This window comes from Abramis brama (assembly GCF_963993115.1).
Source record: "Abramis brama genome assembly, chromosome: 2".
NCBI lineage: Eukaryota > Metazoa > Chordata > Actinopteri > Cypriniformes > Leuciscidae > Abramis > Abramis brama.
Window position 1 is genome coordinate 36,920,053 of NC_139964.1, and position 12,006 is coordinate 36,932,058.

Here is a 12,006-nt window from a genome sequence, read left to right on the forward strand (position 1 = left end):
GGTGAAAGCCAATCAATACTCGTGAGACCTAGCTAACCTATTTACAATTTTACACCGTTCACTTTGCAAAGGCAAAGTGCATTCCTGATTTAGAGAAAAAAAACATGTCTTTTGTGGTTCAACATCTTTAAATTTTGTTTATGTGAGGCGCTGAAAAGCATGTTTCTAGTTTAGTCTGGCCTACTGCCTGCCACATCATCAGCTGAAAATAAACTGAGGCGCTGTCATCAGCAGCTGGCCGTCTTTCTCAATGCTGAAGTGAAAAACAAAGCCACAGATTCGCCTTGACCTTCCTCAGAACAGAACGAGTTATGTTGTTCTCTGTGGTTTTGTTGATGGGTAATCATACTACAAAATACAGTCAGCATAAAAAATGCCACAGTGAAAAAAAAAATCTTTTAGAGGAAAGAAAAAAATGCTTCCAGTGCTATTGTTGCCCTAATCATAACTGCTTTGTTTTCCATTTATACTCCCGATTTGCATAGGTATATTTAAAGAGACATCCCATAATGCAACTGTCATAAGTGGCATGGGCCATTAAGCACATCTACATTTTGCATGTAACAAATTCAGTCTTTCTACAGAGGGTAAATTACATTATTGCTCTACTCTGTGAATCTATAAGAACAGCATGTGATAGATGGGTGTTTATCAGCTCAACTACACTATCTGATTTCATAATTAATATTAGTAAAAACATGAAAAATGCTGTTAATTGGGAGGCATTTTTTGGAAAGTTTGGAGGTTTTGAGAAGAGGTGCGATGCTGTGTCAATTTACACTAAATTAACAGTCAGAGAATCTTGCAAAAATATACTTGGATGAAAAATTTTCACATTTAATTGGACATTCAATATTGTAGTATATATATATATATATATATATATATATATATATATTAGTCTCTGATCTCTGTGTGTACTCACCCACAGCTTCTGACAGGCCATAGACTCTTTGGTTGTATGCGTCCGTTTTGTCCCAAATGAAGGTGTAGGACAGATTGGGTTCCGCGGGGAACCACTTCTGAAAGAGGCGTCCCACCACTGCCACCATCAGGTGCACCTTCATGAGGTTAAAGGGGATGGTGGCTTGGGTCATGGTCACCTTGAGCACTGGACGGTAGCCAGCCGCCCGCGAACTCAGATACATGAGGTTCAGGTCGCTTCCCGGAATCGCCGTCTCCTCCTGAAGAACCTGCACATCAAAGAGAGAAAGAGGTGAAGATAAATGAAGATGGGAGAGAGAAGGAGTGACTCGGGAGCATCTGGAAGCGGCATTAGAGCCAAGGATGAGGACTCCGATTTTTCTCTCCACAGGATTAAAGCACATCTGTGCCTGTGTTTGCTCTGACCGCCATTTACTTGACATCTTGGATCTAATGAGGGAGATTTTCACGGGCGGAACATGCTTATATTTACATCACTGTCGGAGGCTATTACTGTACCGGATTCCACATGCTCGACCACGAGAAATAGTCAACAGACAGAGGATTGAGGGCCACAACTTGCAGTAGAAGAGTTCAAACTGGATTGATTTCAGACTTCTAGAAAGCTGGCACATTGTACCAGATGAAACACAGGCGTGCAGTTAGTGGCATTTAAAGGTGCCCCTGGTGAGGAGTCACCAAAGTTCAGAGCATTAGCGCTAATTTCTCTCCCTCTTTGAGATGCACAAAAGGAACACAGGAGATGAGGAGCAGCTTGGATCAACAGAGAAATTCTGCATCACAGCTTTCTCCTCAAGTGCTTAATGAAAAGCCAGTCAAGCCACTGTGGAAAGACAGTAATCCCCCTGTCTTCCAGCTCATGGCATTGTCAAGTGTCCTACTGGGAGGGGACATTTGCTTTTCTCTAACACAGAGGACAAAGGGAGCCAGAGGGAATTTCTTTTCTTTTCTTCTCTTTTTTTTTTTTTGGTTTGGATGCCGCTGCACTTTTACAGGGATCAGTAGATGGGGCTAGATGGCTTTGGGAGAACCTTTGATATGCAGTCTGTGGCTTCGACAACAAAAAATCCCAGGCAAACCGGAAACTAATGATAGGTAGGGGATAAATAAAAGGAAAGCAAGTTAAGACAAAGTTTGGTGGTTTCAACTCACACTTTTCAGGTTTCACATTTACACACACGGACATGACCGTAGCATTATGTTCTCAATTTGAAGGGACTATGCTGCCACCCTAACACTAGCTGATGCTATCCACATGTGTGTGTGTGTGTGCATATCCTATGTTTGTAGGTTTACTTAAGGGCGTCTATAAGCCACAATGCATTCATGCTATGTACTGGCCTCCCCTCTGTGAACTTTGATTACAGAGTCTGAGCTAATAACATGCTTTACTCCGCCTGCTATAAAGCTCTTAATAAATGGCACCGCATGCGCTGCTGTGTCTCTACGTGTGCAGCCGTGTTATTCTTAGCCACGGGGGCAAGGGCCATAAGTGCATATGGCTGCATTAAAGCAAAATATTTTCTCATTTGCCAAATGAAAGGGAAGATGAAAAAGGCTTTGAAAGTTCATTTGATACAGACCATTAAATGCACAGTAATAAAGACCAGATTGAGTTTTATCATCAAGCATTTTTTCATGGTAAGAAAAGGAGCTAGTGTTTCTGTGAGAGGCCAAAAAGCAGCCAAAACAATGCACTCTCGTTGCATTTAGAGGTGATATGCCTTATAAGACACAGTAGTTTCTGAAGCAGAAACACAAAACATGATGGGAAACCATATATCTTTCATTCACTAAATGTCTCATGTGATTTTCCACTGTCGCCTAGAGCTTTTCTCTGGACGTGAAAACGTGCCGTTCTCCTCCAGCCAAATAAAAAATGTTCCATCTCTGCACGACGGCCAAGTGGAAGCAATATGCCTTCCCATTCAGTGTCACGGCCGCTAAGCGTTATGAGCGCTGGCTGAGGGATGTCTGTTTGCCATTTATGTGTGACGCTCCGGGTAAAAAAAAGACCTTGGAGGCCATTACAGCTGAAGTCCAAAAGCCCCATATTAAATGCTAACTTGGTTGGGTCTGATTACCCCTGTTTAGAGTTGCTCTCAAAGCAGGCTGTAATTCAAATCTACTTTGATGAGTGGGGTTCCTCAGAGGGGACAGACGCCCCTGTTGGGACCGAGGAGAAACATAGGAAGAGGAGTGTGGCCTTGTTACATATGCTGCCGACAATAAGGAAACAATTTTTCTCCTTTATGTCTCGGAGCAAAATCGTAAGACAGCATATGTGTTGGCCCTGAGTGCTCGCATTACTGGGGATGTCCCCCCCCCCACACACACATGCCACAGAAAGGTAAGAATGGAAAAGCCGGGTTATAGAGGAAGGGATCAAATACACATCTGGACACAAGTTAGGGTGGAAGAGAAAATACAGACAGAGAGAAACAGACAGAACTGAGCCAAGTTTTGTGAACCTCTCAATCAACAACAGCACTCATTTCACGTGGCACAGAAAAAGTGACTGAAGCATTCAATATCAACGTTTATTTTGCCTTTCTTTTTATAACTACAATTAGTTTTAAAGGATCTGTTCACTCAACAATGACAATTGTTTCATTTCTTTTTTCTGATCTTTCTTTTGTGGAAGACTTTAAATAAAGAGCTGGTCACTGATTTCCATACAATTACGATAAATGGGGAGCAAAAGCACGATAAATGTATCATGAAAGTATTAAGTAGTCCATATGTTATATTCTTCTGAAGCCATACGAAAGCTCTTTGATGAACAGGCAACATCTCCAACAAGCACTTAACTGCATGAGTGAATCATTAATTAAAAACAAATTCATACATTATGTCTCATTTAGACTCACATAGACATAGACTCATTTATAGATTAAACACCTCTAATTCTCATTCACTTTCATTATATTAAAAAGAGTGGCTAGGATATTCTTTTTTATATACCTGTTGTGTTTCACAAACACATGGGTTTTGAAAAAATCACATGGGTTTTGAAAAACAAGGGGGTGAGGATAATAGCAGAATTTTCATTTTTGAGTGAACTATTCCTTTAAGACCTTAGGAATTGTTTTGTGCAAGACACAAACTAAGCATGTTTTATATTCATTTCCCCAAAGACACAGTGCTTTATTTGGTCTGATGTGGGTCCAGCTTTCATTTTTACAGACAGGCAGCAAGAGGCTCGAGTCATTTTACACAGATTATGTAGGGGATAGTGTGTGCTTATTTGCACAATAAAAGGAACAAAAGGAGGGTGTGCAAGAGGATATACAATGCTGACCAATATCTCCTCAATATGTGGGGTTACGCCGAGGGCTGTAGTGATTTCTACAGTAGGTCTTGCAAGCGCCACACTAAGATTTAAAACAGTTTTTCCTCTGAGTACTGCATGCTGGGTGCAGGATGAGGACAGAGAACAGACTGTTTCCTCAAGGTTTTTTTAGTGCCATCACTGTTCTCAAAGGCCCCTTCTTGCTCGTCTAGACTCAACTGCAGATTCACACTGGCTACTGCCATATGATACCCTCTTCTGAATATGTAAATAAATTATCATTTAGTTTCCAGCTGACCAGAATTATCACTTTGGTGGGAAGGATTGTTTCCGATTTGGAGATCTGCATCATCCACATTGTAGCTTGCAAGTATGAAATCTCACAATCACCTTGATTTAAGGAGTCAAACTAAGCCTTACCTGTGTTTCTGGAATGATGGGGCCGTTTTCGGGTGAGGATCTGAAGAAGGTGGAGAGGGGTGTGGCCACGATGAGAGGGCTGGGTCGAATGAAGCCACTCAAGTCGCAGATAGGGATATCGTTCTCCTCTTTCTTCATTACCAGCGTGTCCATTACGTAGAAGACATTCCACGGGATCCATACTGTACGGAACTGTGTCAGAAATGGCGCCCGCTCGAAGCTCAGTGTCAGTGATGCTCCACCATTGGCCAGAATGTCAAACCTGCACAGATAAAACAGGTGTGTATTTATAAATATCAATACTTAGCTTCTATGAACTTAATAACGTTCTGTATAAAATGATATACACATTTAAAAAACAATAGGGCTGTCATACTCTCCTCATTAGGTATGCGTAATATGCAGGTAATGTACTGTGGAGGTGATAGAGTGAGTAACTGAGATGAATTAGACATGAGAACTGATGGCTAGACCTGGTTTAATTGTCTCTTCCTTTAACCTTCTTGATCCCAGTGCGTGTCTCCTCTGAGCCAAGAGTTTCTAAGAAGGCCCTTTCCTTCCTGACACAGGGCCTTGCCACGGTAAAAAATGCATGATAATGTGGCTGAGCCTTTTTATCATGCATTTGTGTAAAAGCCAAAACTCTCCCTCGGCTCTATCTCTCTCTCTGTTGCCATGAGAGCCTTATTAGAAGGGAAATGAGTCAGGAACTGAGCGAACTGTCCTATATTCCAATATTCAGCAACGGCTGCAGGGGGGAAAAGCAAGATAGGGCAGAAAATATGCACATAGAAGCGTAAAGATTTGCTCACGCGTGCACGCGCGCGCACACACACACACACACACACACACACTAGCAGAGCATCTGAGCAGCTCTGAAGGAGAGGCTGCTGGTGATTGGTCCCTAACAGCTGCGTGGCTGGTACTCTGATTCCCTGTTGAAGTAAGTGGATGTGGAAGAGGTGTGGGCATGATTATCCACTGCCATTTTTTTTACGGCCTGCCCCGCTGTGGTGTTCAAGAGCTGCAACAGCTGGCTGAGTGGGCTAATCTCGGACACACTCCCTCTATCTATAGCCTACCCCCTGTACTCTCTCTCGTTCAGTCTGGGTTTTCTCTCTCCAGTCCAACCTCTTCTCTCATCACATTTTCTATTAAACATCTCTCTGGAAGTCTCTTTCTAACACCTCTCTTTGTCTATCTCTGTGATGCACTGATACCGTTAAACCCCTCTCCTTATTGCTGTTATGTGTGCTAATGCCCTCTATTTCTCACTTAATAGAAAACAAATATAGGAGCCAAAATCACCACAAAATTCTGTAACTATGTCGTTATCAAGTATGATGTTTGGATGCTTGTTGTTCTATAGAACATAACAGAGAATTCTTGAAGAATATCCTGGCTACACTTTTCCATATAATGAAAGTGAATGGCGACGAGTGCTGTCAGGTTCCAAACAGTATTGCTATTGTTAACTAAAACTATTAAAATTGTTTTTGTTAATTGAAATAAAGATTAAATAAAATATGAACAATTTTTACAAAATTAGAAATGTTGCCTTAGCAACTAAATAAAATAAGTTTAAGTGGTTACACTTTAGTTTTGGGGTCCACTTCTCCAAAACTAACTTCTCCAATTCTCCAAAACTAGTTGCAAATTAGCATGCATATTACTAGGATATTGGCTGTTTATTAGTACTTCACATTCAATCACATTTATAAGCCTTATTTTCCATGACCTTATTCTACATTCCTTAATCCTACACACAATCTAAATTTAACAACTACCTTACTAACTATTAATAAGCAGTAATTATGAGTTTATTGAGGCAAAAGTCATAGATAATAGTGGGAATTAGACCCTAATCTAAAGTGACTAAAACTAAAATGAAATAATAAAACTAAATAGAAATATAAAAAAAGAATAAAAATGACAAAAGCTTATAACAAAATTAAAATGAAACTGAAAAAAATCAATAAATACTGTAATAGTATATAACACTGGTTCCAAACCAAAGTAACAATGAAGTACAAAAAAAAAAAAAAATGCAGTTTTGTGTCATTTCAAATCTTCTGAAGCTTAAAATAAACAGATTGAAATTCAACTTAGCATTGAAAATCATCGACTGTGAACCTCAAATCAAATATGGCACCCTTAGATGTGTTGCATCAGGTCTGATGTCAGTGACACATTTTGTGCGCCACAGAAGAAAGTAAGTCATACCGTCATTATAGGAACGACATGCAGGTGAATTAATAAAGACAGAATTTTCATTTTCCATTCAAGTATTTTTTTAAAAACTTGACCCCACAGAGTCCATCAACTGCACCTAAATGCCCTTTTCTGTGATTCTATCTTTAATTGCACTGAATTCAATTCAAATTTAATTTCCTCTCTGCATGATTGCTGCCTTTTAGCCATTCAGCACTGACAAATGACAGGACATGATAGTGGGTCCTAACAGTTCCTTTTCCTTGAACAAAGATGTCTGCATAAAGAGCTTGCTGGTTACAGTCCTGAGGCCTTCATGATTGCGGCGCTGCAGCTCCTTAATAATACCGGGATTGGTTTAACAGTACGAGAGAGTGCAGCCCATTGGCTGATTGATTCCACCCTTGTAAATCCAATGCATTTTAAACAGGCTGTTTGCTAAAGCACTGCTTCCTGAAGCAATGCCTGACATTTTCACGAGATGATCTTGGTAGATCAGACAGCACACTATAACACACACACACACACACACAGTTGTGGCGCCATAAAGGTTTTCAGTTGTGTATTCAATCAACAAAAAACAAATGTATTCAGTGAAAAGGTTTTCACACATGTATGTATGTATATTTTATGCATAAGTACTAAACATAACTAAACAGATGGTTTTGGTGACATCTATACCCTGTGCTGTATAATGACATTCAGTTATTCAAGGACAGAAACAGTATGGAAATGTATATAGGATATGTGTCTGCTTGTGTTTTCAATCAACCTACATGCCATCCTGCCGTGTGATGGTGAATCCATGGTCTGGGTAGTGCACAAAGGACACGTTGACTCCGATCAGGGGTGTACCGTCTGCAGTGAGCACCTGCCCTCTGATAATGGACACCAGGCTGCAAAACAAACACACAGTTGGTAAAAAAATCCACCCACCCACACACACACACACACACACACTATTAATATGATTTACAGCATGACTGACCATGGATTCACTAAGCTTTCACTGCGATGTTAAAATGTCTAATCCACTGTAAATAACTAGAAAGCACACAAAATCTCTCTCACACACACTCACTCTATGCTTATTTATGTGACTCTTGCGCCCCTGTCTCTGTAGACCGCCATAATTCAGTCCCCTAAAGGCTGCAGTGGGATTCTTATGTGCATAATTCCCAAGGCAGCTTTTCCTTCAAAGAGCTTTATAATGATCGATGTGTCCAAGGCTTTTGTTTAAAGAACTGTAACTTTCCGACCCGGGGAATAAATACCTTAAATACTTATTATTATAAGTAATAATAAGTATTTAATATTACTTTATATTAAGTAATATTAAATTACTTTATTTAATAATAACTGCGTTATCAATTAGTTTTTTGATAAACACTCGACTTTCAAATCACACACACAAAATTAGAGCTGTCAGTTTAAAGCAACAGGTGCAACAATGGGGTCACAAGATACATTTTTTTAAATATATTTTTACTTAAACTGTTGAACTGAGGCATGACTGAATGACCAGAGCGCACTTGTACAGAGATAAATAATTAAAAATATATTATTTTAATTTAATCAAATTATCACCTTATTGTCCTTCTCAGTAGATACTGATATATTTAAACAATTGCAATTAATTTATTATTGGGATATCTAATTTGATAACTATTATTATAATTTTTTTTTATCAATTGACATTCCTAACAAAATAACAAAGCAACCATCAAGTTAATCAGAGGCTGGGTTGTTTTGGGCAGAGTGAGTGGGAGAGATCTGCTTTAGCTGTTAATCAATGGCAGGAAGGCAGAGAGTCACTTCACCGCAGTGCCGAGCCGAGGACACCTCACTCTACTTATTGAATGATTTTCCAGGTCATTACTGTTTTTCTGGGGGCCTAATCAGCAGAGCAGCAGTGAATCAAAGTGTGGCGTCGTCCCCCACTTGAAGCTGGGATAAGGGAAGTGTGGAAATGACCCCAGGGTCACAGGCACAGGTAAACATTCCACAAATAAGCTGCCATTCCCCATGATGTGACCGTAACTCAGAAATCCCATTTGCTTTGTGTGAGATAATAAAACAATAGTGTCCAGTGTTAGCTGCCACAACCTGAGTGTCCTAAAAGCATGCTGTAATTCACCCTCTCAGTGCTGTATTTCTCTCTCTTTTGCCCTGAACACCACAACACACAACTATTACTGTAGCTCTGCATATCACATGCTCTGAGGCCACCAGGATGACAAGATTTTCATTTTGGGGTGAGCTATCCCTTTCAGTGAAATAAAAATGCAAGTGTGCAAAAAAAATGTAAACCTAAAACTACAAATGTGTACTGTAAAATGCACAAAAACAATCAAAATACAGAGAAAATGTATATGGAAATATATATATATATATGAAGAGTTCAGATGCAAAAGCCTCTAAGTGCCATCTGAAATTTTCTTCTAGAATGATCATTTTTATCAAGCTCGTATTTTTAAGTTCAGTAATTTCACTTAAATGACAATAGGTAATTTTCATTGCCATTTAAGTGAAATTACTGAATTTAAAAATACGAGCTTGATAAAAATAATAATTTCAGATTTCAGATGGCACTTAGAGGCTTTTGCATCTGAACTCTTCATATATATATATATATATATATATATATATATATATATATATATATATATATATATATGCTAGTTTTGAAATAATCAAAACCATAAAAATCATGGCAAAAAAACACCATAACACCATAATGATCAATGGATTTTACACATTTTTTTAAAGACCATATACAGCCTCTAATAGCTTTCCCTTTCTGCCCTTCTCTCTCTCTAAGAATCACCTTCACGATGATGCCATCACAAGGATTATGGCTGGATCCAGGTGGACATCTACCAAGGTGCTCAAGGTTATTTACTTCATTCTTAAAGGGGTCATACAAATGCGCTCTTCTGGCTGCTGACCCTCTCAATGCTCCAGTAGTTTTCCATCCAAACCTCACTGCTTAAAACACCTTCTATTTTGCCAACATGCACCACACAGAAGCTTAATCTGCTTAAAAGGCCCCTTAGTGCTGGGAAGCATGTAGCAAAATGAAAACAAGACATTTTCATGTACACAGGCAGGGGTTTGCTGAGCCAGGCGTTCAAGTGAACGGACGGCTGAAGATGAAATAGGAGAAACATCTGGAGAGAGGCTGCTGGGCTATATAGGGTGTGTGACAGATACTTAATTCTGGAATATTGAGGAGCTGGCACTTTTGCTCCAGTGGCATGTTGTTTTACACTGTTTATGCTGTGAATCAGTAGGTAGTTACCCTGAGGAAACACACAAACAACAACTTTTTCATAGCGGGATTTTCTTTGAAACCTTGTTGACCCAGAAGGCAGAATGAGGAGATAAATAGTATCTGTCAAAAGTTTGGAAACATAAAAATAAAATAAAAAACAATATGTTTTTAAAGTTTCTCATGCTCACCAAGCCTGCATTTATTTAACCAAAAATACAGTAAAAACTAAAATATTATTACAAATTAAACTGTTTCTATTTTAATATATTTTAAAATGTATTTTATTCCTGTGATGAAAAAGCTGAATTTTCAGTATATTCAGTGTCACATGATCCTTCAGAAATCATTCTAATATACTGATTTGGTGCTCAAGAAACATTTCATATTCTAAGTATCAATGCAGTTGTGCTGCTTAACATTTTTTTTGTCGAAATGGTGATACTTTTTTTTCAGGGTTTTTGATAAATAAAAAGTTCAACGAGAAGCATTTATTTGCATTTATTAAAGCATTTATTAAATAAAAATCTTTTGTAACATTATAAATGTCTTCACTGTCACTTGATCAATTTAATGCAAACTTGATGAATACAAGTATTAATATCTCTCTTTTGTTAAGCAGCAAATCTGTTTTCAACATTGATAATCATAAGAAATGTTTCTTGAGCAGCAAATCAGCATATTATACATTTCTGAAGCATCATGTGACACTGAAGACTGGAGTAATGATGCTGAAAATTCAGCTTTTACCATCACATATATACATAAATAATTTTTTACAAATGTTTTAAATTGTAATATTTCACAATATTACTGAAATTACTGTATTTTTGATTAAATAAATGCAGCCCCGTTGGTGAGCATAGAGACTTCTTTCAAAAACATAAAAAATGGAAATGTTTCCAAACTTTTGACAGGCACTATATATATCATTATTCACAATAACGGCCTTTCCTCAGTCAGCCAAAATATATATATTTGTGCTGTGTCCTTTTATCACCATTTGTCCTTTTTAAACAAAAAGCAGCCTACGATAAAAAAAAAAAAAAACATACAAATCGAACTAAACTTCACAATGAATACAAAAACCAGAGACTGTAATGTTTACTTAAACATCTATATTATTTAGTGAGCGATTATTCTATTTTATCATGAGCTAGGAGGATGAGGGAGTCTGGTACACATGGTTTGTGTTACATTCAATGACTGCCAAACAAACTCTCCAGCCAAAATGACCGATATTCAGTGCAGATGTGCCCCGCGTGGGTTTGTGCATTTATTTTTAAATCACATTAGTCTACACCTCCCCTTATCAGATCAGTCTTTATCTTGCCACAGAGGTACTTAAAGGTTTAATGTCCTCACATATGGGGCACCGGCATTGGGCCTATTAAACTCTTTGTTGTAGCTAATCGTGTTATCTGTCATGACCGAATCGCAGTTGCCAAGCAATTTTTGAGAGTAATCAAGCTAACTTTAATGTGATTTCCATCTTATCAGAACATGTGCATTGAGTTGTGCATAGGAGGCAGGGAACGAGATAAACAAACTGATCGTGATTGCATTATTATCACGTATCAGTCAAATTGAAACGTGACTGCGAGCATTTGTGGTGTCGCAGAAGATCAGTCAGTCTGCTTTGTGTTTTTATTCCTGGTCTCCACCGATATTAGCTTACTCACTGAATCTTGCACAAAAAGGAACAGGCGCTTAAATGACAGCGCAAAAGGGATGAACAAGGTAAAACAGAGCCATCAAGGCAGTTGACCATGACAACTAATAAATGATTATATCCATTCAAGCAAACGTAGAGAAGATGCTTTGGACAAACCCACTCTCTGGATGTGACAACTTAATTAATAGCAGT

At 38.6% G+C, this 12,006-nt stretch overlaps 1 protein-coding gene across 1 annotated transcript in view; it reads right to left on the reverse strand.

Moving 5' to 3' along the window:
• Positions 1-12,006, reverse strand: part of tenm3 (teneurin transmembrane protein 3) — a 227,439-nt gene that overhangs the window by 39,097 nt on the left and 176,336 nt on the right. The window contains exons 19-21 of the mRNA XM_084098060.1: positions 7,645-7,764; positions 4,658-4,919; positions 926-1,193 (exon numbers count right to left, since the gene is read on the reverse strand). Coding sequence (XP_083954186.1) covers positions 926-1,193; positions 4,658-4,919; positions 7,645-7,764 — 650 coding nt within the window. The remainder of the gene's footprint in view (positions 1-925; positions 1,194-4,657; positions 4,920-7,644; positions 7,765-12,006) is intronic.